The 24,817-nt window shown below is 30.5% G+C and overlaps 2 protein-coding genes across 5 annotated transcripts in view; both read right to left on the bottom strand.

Annotated features, from left to right (window-relative positions):
- Positions 1-9,714, bottom strand: part of LOC141454483 (katanin p60 ATPase-containing subunit A-like 1) — a 28,400-nt gene extending 18,686 nt beyond the window's left edge. For both annotated transcript variants that reach the window (XM_074128745.1, XM_074128755.1), the window contains exon 1: positions 9,573-9,714. In XM_074128745.1, the coding sequence (XP_073984846.1) occupies positions 9,573-9,682 (110 nt within the window). In that variant the 5' untranslated portion in view covers positions 9,683-9,714. The remainder of the gene's footprint in view (positions 1-9,572) is intronic.
- A 2,484-nt stretch (positions 9,715-12,198) lies between these two features.
- LOC141454376 (katanin p60 ATPase-containing subunit A-like 1) overlaps positions 12,199-24,817 on the bottom strand; it is a 30,901-nt gene continuing 18,282 nt past the window's right edge. The window contains exons 1-12 of one of the 3 annotated variants that reach the window (XM_074128528.1): positions 21,467-21,627; positions 21,052-21,233; positions 20,796-20,889; positions 20,483-20,627; positions 19,994-20,171; positions 19,797-19,908; positions 19,380-19,501; positions 19,025-19,204; positions 17,816-18,071; positions 17,416-17,542; positions 16,221-16,444; positions 12,199-13,452 (exon numbers count right to left, since the gene is read on the bottom strand). In XM_074128528.1, the coding sequence (XP_073984629.1) occupies positions 16,246-16,444; positions 17,416-17,542; positions 17,816-18,071; positions 19,025-19,204; positions 19,380-19,501; positions 19,797-19,908; positions 19,994-20,171; positions 20,483-20,627; positions 20,796-20,889; positions 21,052-21,233; positions 21,467-21,485 (1,614 nt within the window). In that variant the 5' untranslated portion in view covers positions 21,486-21,627 and the 3' untranslated portion in view covers positions 12,199-13,452; positions 16,221-16,245. Of the gene's footprint in view, positions 13,453-16,220; positions 16,445-17,415; positions 17,543-17,815; positions 18,072-19,024; positions 19,205-19,379; positions 19,502-19,796; positions 19,909-19,993; positions 20,172-20,482; positions 20,628-20,795; positions 20,890-21,051; positions 21,234-21,312; positions 21,628-24,817 lie in introns of those variants that run through there. The other 2 variants (XM_074128539.1, XM_074128530.1) reach the window with 2 other exon arrangements.

Here is a 24,817-nt window from a genome sequence, read left to right as displayed (position 1 = left end):
ATTAAGCTTAAATATTTTCCGTTATAGTTTTATGCTTATAACTTTGTGTTAAATAAATATGTAAATTTGTAAATAACCGTTAAATTAACTGATATTTGAATATAATTTTTGGTAGAATGATTTTAGGTAGTTATTAAAAAACAAAAAATTATTAAACGTGAACTAGATATTCGCAATGCACATCAGGACTGGTTGATGAAGTAGCATGAAATTTAGAAGTAGGACAAAGAAAGAATTAATATCACCACTATTTAATTCTTAATAGTTTATCTAACTAATCTGACTAAACTTTTTAATATCATGATTGATCATAGCTGAAAACTTAGTCAGTTCTAGATGTCATAAATAAATGTAAAAGTTACTAAAACCTTTATGTTTTTTTTTTGTTAAAAAAAAGAAAAGAAAAGTGAAATCTGTGTTAAAATATGTTTAAACTTTACTTAATTCTTTTACATGAGAGTCTCAAAATGTTGTGAGTTACCATGACCAGCAATAATGTGTGCGTTACTCTGCTACTGACCTAAATAAAGAGGATATGATATCTGAATTGAGCTCGTTTATATTGTACTAGCACTTAGTTTATATCTTTACTCATTTACCATGTTATAAATTTCATAAAAATTTAGTTTTTATGAACACCATTATCAACATGCATCTCAACTTTACATATGAAATCATTTGAACTAAATTTTATAACAAAGGTTACAAACAAATTAAGGATTAAACTTAGCACTCCGATCAGCACAAATTCTAAAGTAGAGAAATCATTGCACCAGGCAAGTCTCGCCACATTTTCCCATTCAATTTCATTTGTATAAATCCCCTTCAAATCACTTTGACTTTAGCAATGCGGCACTTCGTTCATTCACGAGAGAATCAGATAACGGCACTTTTTATTAGTATTTTTTTTGGCACAATCATCTATAACGTTAAAAAATAAATATTTTTTTTTATTTCTTTCTTAATGAAATAAAAGTCTTGTAAATTACAAGCTCGAAGCCACTTTATGAAAAATAAATTATTTTTAAATCAGGAACTAAGTATTTTAATATTATTTTCGTCTTTTTTAATTTAATTAGACTTCTTGACAAAGAATTGTTAGTCTTCGAAGCATGAATATCAAATGAGAGTCCCAAGTTTACATCTTGATCTTAAATCAAAACAAGCTGTATCTTAGATAAAAACACAATAATTATCACTCTCCTCTTTTTACAGAATTAAGTTTCTACAGATCTAAGTAAAGTACAGAGAGGTCATTGCCCTTATTGGTCGATAGGCTGACCACGTGAGACACCACCTTCTACACGTGCAAGTCTTATGTATCCTAAGCGACTAGATTGTCAACAAACATAATAATCATCTCTGGCTTTCATTTTGCCTATTGATCTAACTTTTTCCCATGCACTTCCGTGTCGCTTATTTTCATTTCGTATGTACACTTCGCCAGATGCCAGGACAATTGCATAATGATAGAGTTAGTCATAGTTTTCATCAAGTAGGTAGACATTCTCAAAGTTTGAAACGTTTTTACGTTAAATTATGAAATTCCAAATAGCACATTTCTCTAAGAGACAATGAAAGCAATTATCATAATTATATTCGATTTTCAACTTGCATTTTCTGTGAACTTTCTCTTCCCCTCAATAGTGATAGGAAGAATGTGGCAATCGTGTACAATTTTTATTTTGAGTCTACACCAAAACTTCACTGTTATTTGGGCTAATATTTTCAGTTGATTTCAAAAACAAGTGCTGCAGAATCAGCATTTCTTCCCTACGAAACAGCAGGAATTTTTACGAAGAATTTGTTTTTGGCCAAATATTCTCCCCAGAAAAATAATACCCCTAGAACCTCAAACAAATACACAGAGAATCTTGTACACTTTGCGAAGAGCATTGAAGTTCTTGTCAGATATGAGTATGAGCTGGCTGCCAACTTTAGTCATATTAAATTAATCTCGCTATAGAAATCATGATATATTATTCATCCAAGTCATATCTGCTTATTTTCCTTAAAAAGAGGCTGAAATTCTAGGATCAATATGCTGCAGTTTCCAGATATAAAAAGTGCTCGTGCAAATCAACAAACCAAGTAACTGGATCACTAGTTGCCACCTTCTTAATATTAGCAACGCTCCTATTAACTTAACGACAGTTGCAGAAACAAATACACAAAAGAAGAAACGCACAATTCATTGAATTTTGTGATGAATATTGTTTTACATTTATATTTATTAAAAATTGTATTTTGCAGGAGGTCTTTGGAGTAGTTGGCAAGATATTTAATAATCAAGTCTAGCTTAAGATGAAGATACTGCATGAATACTCATTTCATAACTTAGAAATGAGTTTTAATGCAATGTACAGTTTTACTACTCTGTACAATCGTAAGAAGTAAATATAATTTCAGAATTCGGAGTTCAAAAATGAAAGATGAGAGTTAGTAAGAGAAAGGTTTGTGAGTGACAATACCAGAATTTGTATCAGTAATTAGTAATAAACGCTATAAAATATTTCTTACTAAGTCTGCTTCTGTCAGATAAAAATAGGTTTATGACTTTACGAAAACTTGGCTGACGACATTTAATGCTGCTATCTAACGACCACGTTAAGACCTTGGCCGGGTTCACGGCCATGTGGCCCAGTAATTTCTGTATAAATCAATATTATTCTAATGTTTTAATGTTAAATAAGATATATTTGACACTTAAAACATTAACTTGTTCCATAAAAGAATGCATAAAATTTCATTCTTACTTTACGTTTACTGTCGAGAATGTTGAATAAATTCAAATATACTGTTTTTTATATAATTGTTAAATTTTTAAGACAAGTTAATAGATTGAAGGAAACGGAAAACATCAATTAGAAAAAATTATTTTAAACTATAAAAAAGAAATGGCTGCCTCTTCCTAGGAGCCTTCACAGTTCTCTTCCGGAGGTACACTGAACAAATTCCTCTGACCTCAAACGTTAAGCGCCTTACATTAATAATAATAATAATACAATAAGAACAACTCTTACAGAAAACAAGAAACTTTTTTAAAAAATAATGTAAACCAGTGAAATTTTATTGTAAATAATGAGGAGGACAATTTGGTAGAATAGTGCGAGCAATTATTTCCAGAGAAGCCTCATTTACTTTTAGCTATTTGTTAATATTAACTGTGAATGTAACAAATTAATTCAAAATTGTTTGTATTCATATATTTTTAGTACAAAATGAATATTTACTAAGGATGTACATGGAAATGATGTATATGGAGTGGAACCTTTGCAGAATTTCTTGTTCACTGATTTTTAAATTGTCAAAGAATGTTTAATAATTTATTATTTAAATGTTTCCTTTGTTTTGTACAAGTAAAACGGTTTATTTTAACATCAAAAAACTTCTACAGTAGTTCACTTTTGCTTTATGGCAAACCGACTATTTTAAAAACATGTATTGTCAATAAATAAAAATATACTTTGAATTTCATTTAATGAAGGGATGTGGTGCTTTACCGATTTCGCTCAAAACATAATGTTGGTTAACTAAAAATTGAAAGCTAAATTTTTAACTTTCTGTGATTTCTTTTGTGAGATATACGCTGATCTCACCCAAAGAAAAGCGCGCGTTAAAAGTTAACTTTCAACATAATAAATTTCAAGAGCATTCGTCTTGCGACTTGTACTGCTAATTCTTTTAAGTAAGTACTGGCTCAGCAATCTCTTCCTTCTCCTCATGGGGGCGAGAATACATACTTGGCTCTTTGTACAGTGTACATACTATACATGCCTGCACAAAATGGAATCTTGGGGAAAAAAGTGGGGAATTAAAATGAATCCAGAAATGCCAGCATGCCGCATTCAAGCCTTTTCCAAAACAATCCTCTTCCAGCTAATTTATTCCTTTGCCCTCCTCATACTAAATACAAAACGTACTAATCTTTTTGAAAGATTAAACAATAAATTGCCCGTAAAACTCAAATGGTGGATATATCTTACTTTTACCAAAAGATTTATGGACTTACAGACTAGAACAATGGGTTTCTGCCAAATCTACTAACAGACTGTACAGACATTCTCTTCAGAATTGTTCCGTCTTATGTTATATGAGATATGAGATAATCTTACACTTTACAACGATCTCAACATCCCATTCATTGCCAAGAAAAAAAAAAAATCACAAATTCTATACTGTTCTCTTGACTTGCTCTAATCCTCTCGTACAGTCTCTCGCTTCTACTGTCATTCCTGACAATTCACTTTGCCGACTGAATCGCCAAATGACCCTGAGACTTCCTTGGGAACTAAAGATCATCATCAAATATCCTACAGAGAGTTTCGCTCTTCTCCCTTATCATGCACCAATTTGTATAAGGAAAATAAATTATTGCCAATTTCATTCTTTTTGTATTTGTTTTTCCAAGCTTTTTAGGAACTAGGTCGCCTTCAGGGCTATCTGTGAAGCTAGATACATATAGTGAAGAAGTGACGGAAACGCTTGCAAGAGCAAGCTAAAGATAGCAGGTCAGAGCCAATCAAATTTTGTAACTATTTACTATATTATATAAGTACTTACCTACTAGGTACTAATTCAACAAGCATCACATTTTACCGAAGTAATGAAAAGAAAAAGATGTCATATAACAATAGCATAATTAATCAATTACTTGCACAAATATAAGTGAATGGAAAGCAAGAAACAGAAAATCAGGCGGAGCAAGTAGACACGCATGAAGCAACTAGACTGGAAGGAGAAGTTACTTTCTATACATTGTATAAGCAATAACAATGTAGCAGTAAATTGACAGACATTTTCATTGGGCTTATGAAGTAGATCGTCGTAATAAAAAAAAAGTTTTCTAAATTAATCTAGGAACAGATAATAATTTACTCACTTAGTGGAAAAAATCAGCAACTGCTGTGCAAATTTTTCCTCACACGTTAAAAAGTATAATATTTATTTTATTTAATTCGATGGTTTTTCTAGTACGCAATGTACAATATCCTTGTAGCTAGAACTTTGTTCAAGCAGCAGTTTTTTTTTAAACTAAATTATGTGCTAATGATATTAACATTATAGACTGTTTTTTAATAATGTATTAGTATGATCACACCTCTAAATTATGTTTCAAGCAGATTTGACACTAGTGATTGAAAAATGATCTTGTTTGTAGAGGGAAAATCCCGTTGATGGGATAAAGATACAATCCCAAGAGAAGTATTTTCATACCTCATATGAGTGTTTGAAGTATTTATTCGAACGTAATTCATAAATATATAAATGAGAATGCTCCTGGTATTAATGACCTTAGATGTTGACGTGTTTTACACAAGTTCTCAAATAAAATACAGAAACACTTAAATAAGTAAATACTTTAATCTAAGTATTTAAATAAATTGTCTATTTTTAAGTAACAGGCCTAATTTTATATTTAAATCTGTACATATGATCTGTTAAAATACAAAATCAGTATGATCTGTCAAAAGCAGTATTTCAATAATTGTCATTGTCGTTGAACTATAACTATTAGATGATTATAGCTTGTGGTACTTAACATAATCTGTAAAAGTAAAGTCTTGCTAGAAATTCGCGGCAATCAGTACAAGGAGCTGTCTCTTAGTTGGAGACAAAAAGATGAATGAGTCAGGAGGTGTATAATTTCAGTTCATTCACCGGCTTATTGTTATTTTTTTTCTGCATGAACAATTGTGACTTAAACGATCAATTATGGCCCAGTCCATGGATATAAATTAAATTATTTTTGCAACATTGTTGCTGTAAATATAACGTATCAAATTTAAATGTAATATTCAAGATCCAATTGAAACGTTTTGGAACTTATGCAGTGGACATAATTATAATTGTTATAATACATTTTCTTTCAGTGGTAAGTTGCCTGTAAGACATGTAGATCGTGCTGGGTTTGAAGACTTTAAAGAAGTACAAGCCAGATAAAAACAGTCCGGTAGCGCAGTGATATAAGGGTTTATAATAAAATACTGCACCAAAAAAGTGAAACATTGAAAGACGCCTACTTTGACAATTTTTCCCTCTTTTCTCATAAAAGATAAAAATGTCAAATTCTCTTTAAAATAAAGAACATATCCTTGTTATCACAAATGTGATCGCAGTCGTAGTCCACAAGTCGTAGTCCACCAGTTAAGTTCATTTCTACAATCTTTGATAAGCGTTGCAGGGCCCAAAAAAAGCACCTGAAAGCAATTTTTCGAGGAAGTTATCCAAATTATTCTATTTCTGTTCATAAAAAAAACTTCAAAGATTTCTTATAAAAACGTGTAACTGAGCAGTTATTACAGCAATTAATCGTGCTTTATCAATAAATTTGATAAAAAAAATTAAATATTCTACTTATGAAAATAGTTCAGTCATAGAATTCCAGAATACCTCAGCGAATAATGAAAGTTCTTATGTTAGATTTTTCTTGGAATAATGAATACCATAAATCAATACAATATTGTAATCTAAGCTCGGTCAGTGTAATTTAAAAGGAATTCACAGCTGAAGAAAAAAATAAATACAATAAAATAATGTAATACTAGTTGCGTTTTACATGCAATCTTGCATTAAGTTCCCGATACCAGATCGGAAGGCTCAGAAAATACAATCGACCGTATTTTATAATTAAAAAACAAAAAACAAGTTTGCTTAATACTGTCTATTTTTTATGCTATTTTCTCTGATATTAAAAAGACGTTACGAGACGTTAAATAGATGAACTGGACAAATCTGAAGTTTTATAAAGCTGCTAATTGCGCTTTTTATGCTCAATTTAAAAACATCTACAATTTTTTTGGACTCAGGGAACATCGAAACGGATACTTCCGATAAAAACACATTACCCAAAAATTGGACACAATGGCAATTTTTGATTTTACTAAGTAGTAAGAGAAGTAAAAACTTCACTCATTTATCTAAATAACATTAGCTAAACAGGTTTTTCAAGCTCAATTTCATACTTAACAATATTTCCACTTTAGAGAAAATATGAAATGAAATGGATTAATTCACATGAATCATAGGGTTGTCATTTCCAACATACATAGGGATTACTGTTCAATTACTCATGGTTTATTGAATTATAGACATGTATTGACCTTCAAATTGGAGAACTGATATTATCTAAACAGAAATCAATGAATTATTTAAAAAGCCACAATAGTGATGGAGAAAGTTACTATAGTCCAAATTTTCTTTTAAATAAAGATTTTATTAGAATAAATGAAAAAATTATGCAATAAGAAGCCAGCTAACAAGGATGATGTCAATAGAAACATAAACTAGAGTGGATTGTCTGAATAAATAACAACAGCTGGTTTAGAAAGAATGGAAGAATGTTGCCTTTCTTTCATAATTTTTACAACGGAGTTTCCAAATATTAGATTATTGAAGTTTTGTACAATCTACTTCTATAGGAAAGAAATAAAATAAAATATCTTATTGTAATATTCAATATTTCCACTTCTTTTATTATTATTGCGAATCGTGTTTCACCTGGTGTTTTTACGAAGTAACTCAAAATCCAGATCATTGTCCATTTTTAGACTATTATCCAATTAAATGACGGAGTTATTAACCAAGAACTACTATACATCGGTTACAAGCGTCTCTTTATTTACTACATAAGGATAAATATTATAAGGACAACCACAGGATTTAACTTCGGTTTTAGTTTCCTTAACATTAGATAGCCTGGCTGCAGTAAACCTGCTTGAGATCATAATGTGTCTCTGGAAGCTCATGGGTTACCTAACAGAGACAAGAGAGCACACAGCACGTTCACAAACAATTTGTTTTTGAAGCCAAACTGCTCTTTCCTAAGGATAAAGCAAAGATTCCATCTTCATTTCAATAGCTTAGAGATATTCAAAATTTATTTGACTCCCAAAAGGAGACTTCATCGGCGTTTAAAGAGCTAACTCAAGACCATCAAATTAAAACTTCCAGGAATAATGAAGAATTTCACTAAAAATGATACAGGAAACGCTAGAGCTAGTTTTGTGCCTCTAAATTTCTAAATCGCGAAAACATCACCTATTGGTAGATAAGTTACTGTAATTTTTCATCCATAAGACTTCAAACTGAGACTCTCCAAAATGGGAGGCATCGCGTAGGAGCTTGCTTGAGGAATTTGGTAGAAGCTTACCACCAAATGGTGGTTTTTAGAATAACTGCGCGCCATAATTTCTTTTTTTTTCAAGTAATTCACCAAGGTAATGTCATTCATTTTAACATTAGATTGGGCATCCTAAGCCGAAAGGATGAACCCCAATGGCATTTCCATACACAAACATGCATTAATAATTAGAGCGTGACAAGGATCGAAAGTTACTTTGTTGAAGAAAGTTAAGTCTTCGCCAGGAGACACAATTAACTAGGTAATTACAGAAACCACCGAAGAGATTCACTGCGCTTACCACTGATCATGATAAAATAAACCTTGTACAAATGAAGAGTTCTTAGCATTCGCATTATGTAAACAAAAAAAATCTTTCATTTTAGCGTGACTTAAGGTGTCATTTACTTATACAATATTAATAGAAAGTAAAATTTTAAAATTACAAATTTTCGGTTGATCAAACTGCCATTTTATTGAATAGGATTTCATTTTTCTTTATCTATATTTTTGAAAATTGCTCTAATGATCTTCATTAAATTGTGTATAAACCACACACATGTAGATCTATTCGTTTTAAATCTGTTAAATTCCAACATTCACAGTTAGTTTAAGGTTTTAAGATTTTAAGTTGGTCTCCTATAAAAATCTGTATAATAAAGTTGAAATCACACACAGAAAGTCGTGTGAATGGGCCAAATCAGATGTGTTGTATTCGGCAGAAGCATGATTTTATTCTAAATAGAACACAAACTAGCTAATTACAAAGCAACGCAAAACTCGAGAGGAAAAAACCTCAAATGTAACATTTTTATGTACGTACATGATTACATTCAATGACAATGAATTATAGTGAAGAAATGGACTAAATGAGAGCGTATTGTTGCATGCTGTAATAGCTTAAAATTTAGTGACATAGGGGCATTATTATTTTATGAGTTTTTTTTAAGTGGGTTTATTTTTTTGACCTCTAATTTACAAATGCGCCACTAATATCTAATTTTATTTGTAATAGTCCCTTTGTTATTCAAGAATTCTTATGTTACAAAAAGAATTGTGGATACCCAAGTGCCCGTAAAGTTCTGGGAGTTAAACGACACTAATAGAAAATATTTACTTAATTTCTGATATTCCAATCGATAAATTCTGTAATACTTATAAATGTTATTTCTAGAAATAGAAATCTCAAATAAAGTGAATGAGCAACAGATGCAAGCCCCTTGTTAATTAATTTAAAAAAAAATCTGAATGAGGTTCTTAGTAGTAGCATAACACTTCCCTCTAGAATACAGCAATGCAGATTTTAATGAAAAAACAAAATTAAATGCAACAGAAAAAATAAAATGTGATAAAATTCAATGTCACAGCCAGATTTATGCGCAGATCAAGAAATTCAAATGAATTATTTCATGACTAATTTTAATTTAATAAAACAAAAGGCAAAAAATACCATGGTATATGACATAGAGGATGTCTGCACGATCGTAACGAAGAACGGGGTTGAAGCGGCACTGTTACTTCGAATTCCATATGTACTTCTGACACGTTCGAGTCCTCCATAGAACTGACCGCTGGAGAGTTAACTAGCCGTTACAGCACCCAACCACTTGCCCCTTCTACACGGTCCACCTAATACATTGTTCGTTAGCTCTATTAAAATATATGTTTCTTTCATTAAAAGAATGCATGATTTTATCTTTAATTCTATCGGATTTATTAATTGATTTTAATTATGCTTTGATCTCAAAGACAGGGATTTTATTACCTCATTTTTCTGGTACATTTTTGGCTCAAATTATTAGAGAAGGGAAAATATTGCTACATCTACTAAAAAAAATGTTGAGATTATCACTCTTTGCAATGACTTAAATTATTTAAGTTAGGCAAATTATCTAAATTATGTTTTTACGACCTTTAAAAAAAAAGAAGCTAACGGAGGGAGAACTATTAAATTTCCAAAAATAGTTCCAGAAAGCACAAACTTGGTATTCATTTTTCGTACTCTGTTCCGATACTAGGTTTTTTTCAGCTGAAATCCACGTCAGAAAGACGATTTTCATGATATTCTTTCAATTAGAATAATATTGCTTGGCCTTTTATCGTATTTACTTTAGGTGCTGGTTAAACTGCCCGGTTAAACTTCTCACTAAAAAATCCAAATATTAAGAGTCGGATAACCGACATAGAAGCTTCACAAAATAGTTTTCTAAGATTATTGAAAATTTCTCAAAAAAAAAAAAACATTTTTATTAAACTAAGTGTGCTAACTGTTTCCTTTAAGAATTATCTTTTGTTTGAAACATTCTTCAGGAAATTTTAATGAGATTCTGGTGGCGAAAGAAGTCAATTAAAAAGATATATCTGTACAAGGTGGAGAAGTAAATTTTTCATTTGTTAATTATATGCACATACCTATTTTGAAATTTTACTATCCTGATAATTTGCTTGAAGAAATTTGACAGAACAAACTGAACTTCAGCAGAAATAATAGCACGTTTTTACCAAAATCAACGCTAAAAATAGATTCATTGATTTGTAATCAACGATACCGTAATTTTATGTAATTTGTGGTAATTGGTTGGCGTGGGCGTAAAAAGTTAACTTAAGCAGAAATCCCAACTTCAAGTATTTCCATTCAAAAAGCCTTTATAACAACTTTAAAAAACGAAATTTTTAAGGCTTGAACTCTGGAACACCTAATACACAAAACGTAATTAAATGGAGTACCTCTGAAGAGAAAATTCTAGAAAACGGAACAAGCGAACTCAAGGTTCTGAATGTTTGAATAATTATTTAAAAAAGGGAGAGGACAAACCGTTAGAAACTTGTTTTTTGATTTTTTGACAAAAATTTTCGAAACATACCACCTTGTATGGTATCAGGTTTGCAACTGAACCGTACGTGTCCAACTTAATTGACGAAATGATGTAAATGCTCAGGTCCCCACAGTATAGAGCAATATGACAATAATAAAACAGAATGCATGCACTGGCCAAGGGAAAACTCAGGCTAGAGATCAATTCGCACTAAATAAATCCACACGGCAAACTTTGTCAGTTTACGGTTCTACATTTGTAAGTTGCCCCTAATTGGAAATTAAGAAATAGGGTCGATAATCTGTCGGAAAAAGAATTCCTTTTACTACCGGACACATCAAAACCCAATAAGTTAGATCAAAAAAATATTTTTATACAAGAATAATAGGATGTGTATAATATGAACTTTATTTTAGGAGGTTTAAAGGCTGGCCAAATACTCGTATAATTCATCTTCAAGTCCACTTCATTTTTGTTTTTAAATTGTATCACATTCAAAAGGATGAAATGTTGTACCGAAATTATAATAGAAAACAATTTATTTTAAACTTTGTTTAATAAAACTATTTTCACTTACCAGTGAAAGTAAGAATTATTTGAACCTATTTATAGAGTAATTTATTGTTTAAAGATTCTAGGAGCACTCAATTATCAATTCTCTTTAAAGAGTTTTGCAAAAGGCGATTTTTGCAACTTACTCTGGTAAGTTGAGGTTGCCAGGAAGTAGCTATTCTTCTCCATGCTTAAGCTTTTCCTACCATTTCCATGACTCAGTGAAATGTACCTTATATGTGTCAGAATGCGTTCCAACTGCTAGTTTGCTAAACGAGGTCTTGGACTCTTGAAGATCTGAGGCGATAACACACTGAGAGCAAACCTCCCTAACTTTTAAAAAGTTGAGATTTTCCAATACTCGAGTATTAATTAAGGAGTCGCGGCAAAATTGGCCTTGTCTCTTCACTAGATTGGTTAATCCGGCACTGTGACAAGAAGAGAAGAAATATCCTGTTTGAATGCGTTGTAATCGCCAGGTTACAGTATGAAATCTTTGGCATTCTGACACCAGAGGAAACTAGTAGTTGCAGACATTCCCTGTTTAAAAGGTTCAAAATGAGGAATTTACTTTAGATATTCGGGAGGAAGGTATCGTAACCCCACTTAGCTACAGTTCTTTGGGGGAACAGGATCACTGAAGTACTAAAGTAAGCCGATCTAAATTGACGTTTATAGCCAATTCCCAAAATTAAATTAATAACAAAATCCGACAAAAATTCTGTATAATTTGATTTCATATTTACATCAATTGAGATCTAAAGTCTATTTGTTAAATAAACAAAATATCACAACACTAAATCTCAATATCTTATTTCGTGTTATAAATAAGTACATCAGCCTATAATTGTTTAAATAAATTAGATTATTAACGATTGTGCATTGCACAGTACAAAATAGCTAAATGCACAATTGCATAAATAAAAATAAATTGAATATTTTCAGTCACAAACAAGTTGACCCATATTTGTTTAAAATAAACTTATACTCTCAAGTCTTTTTTAAATAATAAGAATAATTTAGTTTTGATATGCACTTATTGTCTTTTTTTAATTATTAAAAACAAAAGGGCTTGAAGTTATACCTATTATTTTGTTACATTTTAAAATATTTTTTATGATTTTTAAATTTATAGATCATATTATAATAGTGAGCAAACTAACGCTGAAGTACTTGGTAGACTTTTCCTTTTAAATCTGCCTCTAAAGTAAAAAATGGTCGACACAGTTTTTAAGTATTAACTTTGGTAAAATTTAAAAAAAAAAGTGCAAAGTTATCAAAAAATCAAGTCTGTTTTAGAATTATTTCTTTCAACTAATTTCAGTTTAACTGACATCATAATGTACAATTATTTTGGGAATTAAATTAGAAATAAAAAATGAGTTTATCAGCCCCATACCAATTTTATAAGTTACCACTTATGTTTTTCATCTTAATTAAATTAAAACAATGGCATTATTTATTTAATAAGTTAATTTAAAAAAAAAAAACTCATTCGTTTAGTATATAAAGGACTTAGTATGGCCTTATCACTTTGTTTTACAAATATCAGATTATAAAACATTGTGCTTATTTACAAAAAACAAAAACGAAACATAATTATTCAATCCTACAAAGAAGGCATTAACAATTTTAAAAGGTAGAATCATTTTATGATTTAATAATATGGAAGATATATTATTTCAACAGATAAAAAAAGTAGATATTTACAAAATTTCAAGTTAAGATTATAGTTGTGTACATATTATTTACAAAATTGTCTACAAATACTTTTCTCTTTCATAGCAAATAGTATCTATTTGATCTGGCCTAAACTAGTTAGCATTTAGGGTGGGGGTAGGTGAGATGGAAATGGATTGAAATAGACATTCCTTCTTCTTCGTTCCTTAGAAATGAAATCCTTTTAAAAAGGCTAGATTATGAAGATCCTAGTGTTACATCAATTGATCTTCTTTACACCATCTAAAACCAGAAATTTCAATTAATAAAATCATTGAAAGACAATTAAAAAGTTAAAAAATTGAAAAGATACCATCGAGAATAGCAAATTATTAAAACAACTATCGACGATAAAGTTGGAATATTTCAATAACCACTGGCAAATTTCAATTGGTCGGGGCAAAAATAATCTCCACGTTCAATTAGTTTATTAAAGGTTCGTATTTCATTTTTTAAATTAAAAAATATAAGCCATCACCAATACCAGTTTTTTTCCTTACACTTCTTACTTAAATTTACATAATGGGGTTACTTAAGCGTAATTAGCTAAAATTATTCATTGAAAAGATTTCCAAACAAGACTAAAAAAGAGATGTTTTAAAATTAAGTCGTTCTAGGGCTAACAGTAAAATCTTGGCACTTTCACACATCTGAATGAATATCATATCTCGTTAGCAAAAACTTACAGTTTAAAAAGTTGAGTATAAAGATTGATTAAACGAAAAAAAGGTACACAAAAATCAAATATTTCATGCATACTTTATTGCTACCATTACTTTACTGCATTACCTTTTAATTAACATTTTTCAGAATTTATTAGATGTCACTGATCCTTACGTTGGCCATTTTAATTTACAAAATATTTGTTTAGTAAAGAGTAGCCTATCATAAAGAGTAGGTCCATATATTACAGCGAACTGGCATTCTACCGGACTGATCCACCACCCCCCTCCCCCAAAAGTGCCCTTAATCGAAGTCTTACAGAAAAATGTTTCCTATAAAAGTTGTAGAACTATTTGTGAGCTATAATTAAACAAAGTTTAAAGAAAATCCATGGAGTGGTTTTTGAAAAAATGTTAAAAAAGTGAAAAATCTATTCAGTAAAGTGGTACTTCCGGTGCACCTATTTTGACCAAAATTTTACTGTCGCTTGCTCTGGTGGTACATGAACGAAATATCAAATTTGAAGTTTCTACGACTTTCCGTTCCTGAGATATAGCGGATAAACTAACTGCAGAGCAGTAAAGTTAGTCCAAACCTATGCCATCAAGGCACGTTGGGTTAGAGAACTGCGATTCTAGGAATTACTGGACCTGTAACCCAACGTGCCTTAGCCGTGATTTTTAATAACACTTTTCTCTCTCTTCTCTCTGACTAGCCGAATGCGTTCGGTTTTCTTCGGTAATTTTCGGCTCTATTGACCATTTATTAACTTTATTTCAAATTTAATTTAAAATGTATACTCACACGACTTTCTCTAACTTTTATTTCTTACAAACCGAATGCGATCGGTTTTCTTCGGTAATTTTCGGCTCACCTGACCATTTATTAACTTTAATTCCACTTTAATTTAATATGCACACTCACACGACTTTCTCTTACCACTACCAATGTAGTTGGGTTTTCTTGTAAACTAGAACCCTTACCGGAAGTAGCTATTTAAATTACACAATTCCTTCTAATGGAACTATTTTTGAAAAACTATTGAGCACACTCACACGACTTTCTCTTACCACTACCAATGTAGTTGGGTTTTCTTGTAAACTAGAATTCTTACCGGAAGTGGCTACTTTAAACTACACAATATATTCTAATGGAACTATTTTTGAAAAACTATTGAGCACACTCACACGACTTCCTCTTACCACTACCAATCTAGTTGGGTTTTCTTGTAAACTAGAACCCTTACCGGAAGTAGCTACTTAAATTACACAATTTATTCTAATGGAACTATTTTTGAAAATCTATTGAGCACACTTACACGACTTTCTCTTACCACTACCAATCTAGTTGGGTTTTCTTGTAAACTAGAACTCTTACCGGAAGTAACTACTTTAAATTACACAATACATTCTAATGAAACTATTTTTGAAAAATTTATTGAGCACACTCACACGACTTTCTCTTACCACTACCAATGTAGTTGAGTTTTCTTGTAAACTAGAATTCTTACCGGAAGTAGCTACTCAAATTACACAATACATTCTAATGAAACTATTTTTGAAAAATCTATTGAGCACACTCACACGACTTTCTCTTACCACTACCAATGTTGTTGGGTTTTCTTGTAAACTAAAATTCTTACCGGAAGTAGCTACTCAAATTACACAATACATTCTAATGGAACGTTTTTGAAAAAAAAAATGAATGGGCACTCACATAACATCTTCATTCAACACACGAAAACTTTAACTTGCTGTGTCGACTATACTACTTCATCAAGGAAGTTGAAATTTTGCTCAAATGTAGAGATATAAATTCCCAACATTTGATCTAAATTTCTTACAAAAATGAACTTTGTAAGTCAAAGTCAAGAAATTGTGGATCAATATTTCAGTAAAATACTACATATGAAAACTTAAATCAAATGTTTAAAAAAAAGGGGTCAGTAATGTATGCTGTTTAAATTCAGTAATTCACTTCTTCACTGACGAAAACGATGGAGCCGATTTTTTACAAACATTAGGTGAATCACTGCCGGCGATAAGACGCCAAAAATGAATGATTATAGGGCGGTTGAAATTCAGTTTATTCATCATAGCGAAATAAGCCCACTGAAAATGCATATGATGAAAACTATAAGGTTTAAGTTGATCTTTGCATACGTTATTGCTGTAGACGTTTCTTTAACAAAGTTTTCTGAATTGTCGTTTTGTTAAGTTAATAATTGTTTCTAACAAACTAAATTTGAACATTAACATAAAATTACTCAACAATGAATAACAGTAAACATTTCTGAATATAAGACTTTTTTTTTTTTTTATCATTCTAACTTATATGTAGTATGTTACCTTGGTACGATGAAATCCTCTATCATCACGATGACCCAAATTCGGCCATCCATTTATCATATTTATCGAGATCTTCTTTTGAAACACTCTTGTTACACTTAGCTATTGCTTCTATAAAATCTTGTTTTGAGACAGGAAGATCGAGATCTTCTTTAGCCAACTGTTTGATTTGTTCTGGTCGTAGACCTGCAATTTTTCTTCTCATGGACATCATAGAAGCGTCTCTGAAAATAAATACAATAATTGTATCTAAATTATTAAATTTTAATAATATCATCCTGCAAGTTGGAACATTTAAATACCAAATAATTCAACCAACTAAATAGAAGGTAGTTAATGTAATAAATATCTAAGATACGTATAGCTAGATTTTTTTTTTAAATAATTCTCGCTAGATCGAGAGTTTTAATTAATAAAAATTTCAAAAGCAGTAGGTAAATATTTATAATAATTTTATAAAACAAAACAAATATTTTTAAAGTAAAAATGATAAAAATATAAATAACCTTAACCTTCATTTGTTTTCCTTTTTTTTTTATTAATTTACAATGTATTGAAAAAGAAATCACTTCTAAAAAGAAAAATGAAACGAAACCCAAATAAAAGAAGTTCAGTTAAAAAGATAAAATAAACAAATAAAACGTATGTTCTTTATAAATTTATACTTGTTGACCAAGAAGGAAGGTTATCCAAACCTGGGGAGAAATTGCAGGGCATTGATGGATCAAATTTAACAAGTGCTTAAGTCCAAAAACGTTTTCGAAAATGGCTTAAACGGTAATTATTTTTGCTAGGCGATGATCTTTACTAGACAAAATTTTGACACAATATTTAAGATTGAGAATAAAAGTGAAAGACTGAAAGGATACCATAAGAGCTTCTAATGTTAGTATATAGTTGAGGCAACTAATAGACAGAGCAAACAATTTTTGAGGAAGCAGTTGAAACTTTTCTAAGGCGTCATTTTAGAACAAAGGGAAAATAACTGAGTGTCCAAAAGAAGAAGGTAACTGGCAGAACTAAGATTTTTAGCTAAGGAAGGTTTCAATTTTTATTCCTTCGGAAGAATGCATATAAGTTGCCCGGGACAAGTACCTAATTAGAAGAGCTGTAGAAGACACTGTACAGAAAGAAGGTAAGTAATGATATCAAATCCCCTCATTAAAATTATTGTAACTATAAAACAAATCCTTACCTGCAAACATTTGTTATATCGGCTCCCGAGTATCCCTTAAGTCTGGCAGCAATATCGTTCATATCCAGGCCGGCTTCTACTTGTACTTCACGTAAATTTATTCGCAATAGTGCTTCTCTACCTTCGTCTAAAAACCAAGTCCAACTTTAACGGCCATTTTATGTATAAATATAATTTTTTCAGGCGGGCTTTACGTCCAACTACCAATTAGGTCTCGAGCACGGAGGCGACTAGCGAACGTACTGTATTTCTTTTATTAACCATTAAATAAAAGCCTAAGACCGGGTATCGAACCCAGTACCACAATACATATTACCTTTACGGGTCTCGCCTCTAACCGCTCGGCTATCGTGGCCCCTATGTATAAATATATTTATATAAGAAAAAAATGAAAACTAACTATTTGGAAGTGGAATGTAAATTCTTTTTTCCAATCGACGTCTTAAAGCTTCGTCAATGTCCCATGGGAAATTTGTAGCAGCTAATACCATAACAACCTTGCCAGGATCATCATTATTTGAACTTATACCATCCATCTGCACCAAAAGTTCAGATTTTACACGACGAGAAGCTTCATGTTCTGACTCAGAACCTCTACGTGAACATAGAGAATCTATTTCATCTATGAAAATAGTTGATGGAGCGTAGAATCTGGCCTAAAAAGAAAAACAAATTGTCGTAAGTTTTGAAAAAAATTATTTACATTCCCTACCTAATAAATAAAAAAAAATTCTTTTTCTTTGATTTATAAAATGAGTAAGGGAACAAATTCAAAAGTATAATTACAAGAATCCCAAAAGCTTAAGACATCACCGAAAATAATCACGACTTTGATCCAAATATATCAAGGATTCTAAATGGAATTTTCCTGAAAACGTTTCCATCCAATTAAACTTTGTAACTCAACCAACAAAATATTTCTGAATCAAAATTGTTTTAAAGAAGTATTCTGGGTGATAGATTTATTTATTTATTTATTGTATTTGTGGTCTTGTTTGCACATTAACCAATTACTTTTGGGTGATACATAATATGGGCAAAAAATTGCACTTGTTCAAGTTAGACTGACGATTATTGAAGATTGAGATACTGAGTATCATAGGCTTACTTTTAATGGTAATGGTAACTAATTGAAAAAAAAAAATCGAAAAGATCGGAGAAGGCTCAGCAAAATGTTCAAAAAATATCAAATTTGAATGAATTTGTCAATTAAATTTAAAAAGTTTTCAAATTTTGTTGGCTTCATATATTTTCCTGACATTTTACACACAAATGTTTACATTATAAACTTTCTGAACAATTTTGTCCACGCGTTCCTGTTAGAAAACTTTTGCTTTTAATGCAGTTTCAATTGAACGAACAACAAAAGCACATCTTTTGTCAAATATTAATATCTCAATCAAAATACTAGTTTCTCTAAATTTTGAAATTTTGTAGCGTCTTGGAGAAAGTGAATTCCTTCATCAAAAGAAACCCAAATTACCATTTAGAAGTAATGGTAAAACTTTAATTTGTCTAAATTTAAAAAGATAAATTCGCTATTAGGCAATGAAAACGTATAATGCAAAGTTTCATTATTCAGAAATTGATGTTACAAAGCTACACTAACCATTTCAAACAACAACCGGACGAGTTTCTCAGACTCGCCACGATATTTGGAAGTTAATGTGGAAGAAGATACATTAAAGAATGTGGTGCCACATTCTGTGGCCACTGCTTTCGCGAGCATTGTCTTCCCGGTACCTGGTGGACCAACCATCAGTACTCCTTTCCAAGGCCGCCGAATTCCCTAAAAAAAGAAGTAGAAATTAAATGAAAACTATTTATTATTCTCTTTTCCTGAAAATGTTTTATCCAATGACAAAAAAGCTATCCAAGACTATAAAATGCCAAACATTTCAATCCTACAGCATTGCAATACTTTTAGATTTAACTCCTTAACACCACAAAAATGAAATAGAAACCTTAAAGAAGTCCGGCATCCACATCGGTAGGACCACAGCCTCCTCAAGTAATCTCTTTGCTTCATGAAGGTCAGCTATGTCTTCCCACCTTATATTAGGATTTTTTTGAACTATATCCCTTTCTGAAACAATAACAATGGTTTTTTGGACAATGTATTAATGGAAAATTAATGTTATAACGTTATACTTTATTTGGCTGAATAACAAAGAATGGTGATATTCAACAATGTGCAGTCACTAATAAACTAATGAGTTTTAAGAAAACAATTACGGCTATTATAACTTCCATATTTAAAAATATTTGAGAAGAAACTATGCTGCTAATATTTAGAATCATAAAAAATATAAATACAACCAACGAATTCAAAATTAAAACACATCAAATAATATTTATAAAGAACTGTAATTTTAAAGTACCTAACATCTCCACAAGATCGTGATCATATCCACTAGGGTCAAATCTCTTCTCTTCTAAGATGTCCTTGCCTTCAGTGTCTTTATTATCTTTTTCTTTATCAATTTTTTCATTCTGAAAGTCACACATTTCCATAAACAAACAATATACATCTAACTTCAATGTGATTTCTTTTTGAAATGTAATGTTAGCAACTTACATGATTAGCATTTCCATTTGTTTCTTTTCTAGGCATAGTTCGAGTTTTCTCATCATTCTTTTTAGCCCCTGCTTTTGTTTCGTTTCTTCTAGTCAGGGTGTTATTTCTTGGGGAGTTCTTCATACCAGTTTTTACTGTCTCAGACTTCTTTACTGGTGCTCTTTTGTTTGTAGTAGTCCTAGAGAATATTTATTAATTAAACTCGGCACAATTTGAACAAGTTATTTAAACTACAGTATGACATTTACGAGTTAAGAAATATCAAAGAACTGAATTGATTATTAAAGTTAAAATAACTATTTGGGTTGGATTTCTTAAAAAAAAAAAATCACTAGTAAATGACATTGAGAACGTCTAATGAAATGAAGAAATGTTTATGCAATTGATGTATCTTCAATTTATTTCAGCACTATCCTAAACTTTTACCATTGTTCATGAAGGTTCCCAACACCTGTCAAAGAAAAAAAAAAAAAAAAATTGTTTTCTTGCCTATGATCAACTGGAGTTGGTGGAGGCCAAACATCTGGATCCCTTGACGGAGGTGGTGCCCAGACATCTTTTGGTGTCCCTAGCCACATTATTGGATCTCTCGTCGGTTCATCAAACTGCAATGAAGTTCTTTGAATGCTGCCACCTTAACATATGAAAGGGGTGTATAAAGTTGAAGCTACATATTTTTTGACATTGAATAAAGAGATTTTTGAATGTATGCGTATTATATCAATAATAAAACCTCTCCAATCTTTTAATTAATTCAATTATCTAAAAAAGTTTGGTTAACAAAGACAAGACCGTTACTAACCTATAGGTCGACTGTTATGATCTCTTCTGAACATTTGAAGTGAATTTAATGTTATCTGCAGTTTTTCATGTTCTCGCACGATTTGGTGTTGAACCTTCATAATAAAATTTTAGTTGATTAGTAATCCATTTTGACGGTTATTTGAACTTTTATAAAATTACTAAATCTCGCTATAAGCAAGATCAATGACTATATAAAACCTATCCCAGTAATTTTGATTACCAAGAGCTAAAAATCTTGAAACATTCATACTTACTAGCTGCCATTTGCTTCTTCTTGTTTTATCAGCTATTGTAAGAAGCAGCTTGTGAATTTGTTGGATTACACCAAGGTAGTAAACACTTGATGTCTCATAATTTCCCATTACTGCCATTTCTCTCGCTAACTTCGTGTTCTCGCATATTTCGTTTATAGATACGGCCATCACTCTCATCACAACTGCACAATTAAAACAAAAAGTTTTATAAGAAAAATTTATAACCTGAACACTTCAAAAAAATAGAATCATAATTAAAACCTTCAAAACAAAAAAATATCTTCACTCGTAGAAGCTTAATCTTTTGTGAAAAGAAAAATTTATCAAAACAAAGACTTTAAAAATAGAGAAATAAATCACCAGACGAGTTAGAGAACAAAAATCACAACTTAACATTTGGATGATAAACTCTTACCAGGTTTTAGAATTTCCATGTAAAATATTTTGTTAGGTAAAAGTAAAATGTATTAATATCACTTCATTTTAAAAATTCCATGCTATTTTCTAAGACACCATAATAGAGCTTTCGTACAAACAACGGTTCGTTTCCCCTACAATGACATAAATGAACGTTTCAAAGAGCAGTGTTACCAACCTAATTGTCCAGTACTTTATTTTAACATTTTACATTTTAATTATTCATTCTTTTCACACACAAAGTTAATAATTTTTTTAAATGCAATTAAATATAAATAGTATTTTACTAAATAATAAAAGATACTGAGTATAAATAAGAAATTTAAAAAAAAATACCCGGGATACCAACCCATTCTTTATCAAATGTTACTCTGTCTGGCTGGCTGAATGTTAAATTTACTTATAATTATTTATAAAAGTGCATCGGATTTCTAATAATTAATTTTAATTATTTAAGTAGGTAAATAAGTTGCACTACTATTAGAGATTATTCATAAAAAATATTAATCATTTTCTCATGTCCAAATTTGTTTCCAGATTTTCCCTAGAAATAAAGTGCGTGACATCAAAATTACAGCTTTAACGTCAAGTATGAAAAGTTAAGTATTACAAATTAAAAATAACCTCTAAAGCATTCAAAGATTGAATTTCTGAATATTAAATGAAAAGTACAGAGTAAAAAGTTAACGGGGCACGTACATAAGGAGTTATCTCCTTATTTATCTGAAGTTCCCTCCTTTTTTTTTTTTTACTTATTTCTATGTGAAAAGATGATATTGACCTTGGTATTTTTAAAAATATTCCATTTTTTTAAAAAACATTCGCTTGTTTTAATGAATTATTTTTTAATTTTACATTTAATCAAAAATAAATTTCTAGAATTTTCAACTTGTAGGACCCCAGATTGAGAGAATTTTATTTTGTTCTTTGAGGAAAGAGTTGATATATTTACAGCTTAGATACTTATGTTAGTAGAATTATATATTGCGATCGCCCAAATAGGGGTGACTGGCTCACCTTGAAGGAAAAATATTATTTGTATTGATTCTTTTCATTGTTAGGATTTGGGCTTCATACTGTTACTGAAGTCCTTATTTTGTAATTAATATAGGTGATTATTACATTATTTAAGTAATGTGATTGCTGTTTTCTGTTAATTTAATTGAACCCTGAGAAAGAATTGAACAAATAAGAAATACGAAATATATTATCATTTAAAATTTAAAGAATAATAACGATTAGGGCAATCACCATTATGTACCTTTTTTTCCTTTTTTTTTATAGATCATAATAAAATTACTTACTGTAAAACAAAAATATAAAAATGTGGGATGTATTATGTTCGGATTTAAGAAGGGGCTACCAAAGTATAAAGGAACATTATCGTAAGCGTTATCTAATAGTAATGGAATCAATTATTACTATTATTATTGGGAAACAAAAAATTGAACTTCTGCCAAGGTAAATAATTCTTATATAAGAGTAAAAATAATAAAGTAGGAAGTTTATATGCATTAAGTAAACACTTGGGAAAATTTAGTACAAGGAAATATTATGACATGGTAAACTATTATATTTTGGATTCATCTTTCCCAAATAATTTTATAATGGATTATTTTTCTTTAAACAGGGTGAAAAGTTAAATGTTTTCGAAAAATCATACAAATTATGATTTTTTTTTTCTCACGTTAAATTGAATTATTGTTAAGGAAGAAACTGGTGAATCAGACACAATGTATCCGAATGTGGGAGTACACATAGCATTTAAGGCGTAAGGTGTGGTTTAAAATGTTGCAACTGTTACTTTTTGAATAATATTAATTTAAGAAAGTAAATTTAGCAAATAAAAGATGAAACTATTTAGACCATTGTGTAATGTTAAACACAAAGTCAACACACAAAAATTAAGTAAATAGCATATTAGGTAGAAGGACTAAGTTTATGACGGAAGGATTTTAACTAGATGACATAAACTGCATTTGCAAACCATAAATTTTAACAAAACGTTTACTAAGTCAGGTGTTTGAACACAATTTTTGTTTGAAACCTTGTTAAATACATAGTTACTTGTGCGTGATTTTTTTTTTTTTTTAACTGCAGGTTCAGAGAGTTTTGTATGAATGTTTAGAACTGAATGGAAGTATTCACGATATTGAGTTGGGCTACCCTCAATAGGTTGTTAAAATTCCTGAAGAAATGGACCAGCATCTTCTTCAGGGTCTTATGGCAGTAAGTGAGAGTTGTGTGAATTTAATTTCTTATACGATATTATATTGAAATAAAGTCGGATTTAGCATGTCTTAATGAATATGTCTTTAAAAAAAGAGGACTGAATTATAATGAAACGTTTCTTAGAATTGTTTATGTTGTTAGGATAAGCTACACTTATGAAATATTTGTTAAATGATTTATTTCAAGACATTACACGAATTAATTGAAAATGTATTCAAGTAGACTAACACTAATTTTAATTACCATAAGACAAGGCAAAAAAAAAGACAGCAAAATAAAACACACAACTATGTAGTACAGGACGCATTAGGAGTACGGCATTTAAGTACACGAGTAAAAATGATTCGCAATTTACTGTCAGCTGTTGAATGACATTTCCCTTACTTGTTTTTCCGTTTATGGAAATACTTTAATCCTCCGTAAACATTTAAGTTGTCAGGAAATACAACTGGTAAATATGTTTTTTACTTTAAAAAATTGCCTAATGCGGAAATAGTTCATTTTAGTAATCTGTAATTCTAGTGTAGGATGGAATGAAGGGTTAAGTAATAAAATTAAATTGCATTGTCTTAATTTCCAAAATTCTTTTTAAGTAAAAGTGTTTTTTAGAAGCATTTTGAAATAGATGTAGGTGAAAATTAAACTAGTCATAAAATAAGAAGTTTGAACTCATCAAGGTAAAAGGCAATAGGTTTTAGGTCAGATCATATTAGAAAGAAATGAAATAACCCTAAAACCACGTTTTTTTTTTGCACACGTTAATAACTTAATTAAAATCTTAATGGATGCTCTTTGATGCGCTAGTAGATATGATTTGAAAATAGTTATTGAAAACAGTTACTCTTAAAAATGAATTTACAAATTAATCTTTAAACTTTTCACTAATATATTTAAAAATCTAATATTTGCGCCATAAGTTCAATACTAGTTTTTATTTTTAAGATCCATCGCTCACCAACTAACTGCATAAAAAAGAGCAGGCCTCCTCAATCATTTTTTGCCAGTCAGATTTGTTCTGAATGGCTGCTCTCCGTTACTAATCAGCGCAGCTTAGGCTGTCCAACACTTTGTTTCATAGACCTTTTGGCCATAACCTTTCTTTTCAAATTTCATTACT

Source organism: Rhodnius prolixus, unplaced genomic scaffold, assembly GCF_049639745.1.
Source record: "Rhodnius prolixus isolate KJV_2025 unplaced genomic scaffold, Rpr scaffold_1, whole genome shotgun sequence".
Taxonomy (NCBI): Eukaryota; Metazoa; Arthropoda; class Insecta; order Hemiptera; family Reduviidae; genus Rhodnius; species Rhodnius prolixus.
This window is presented reverse-complemented; position numbering and strand designations above follow the sequence as displayed.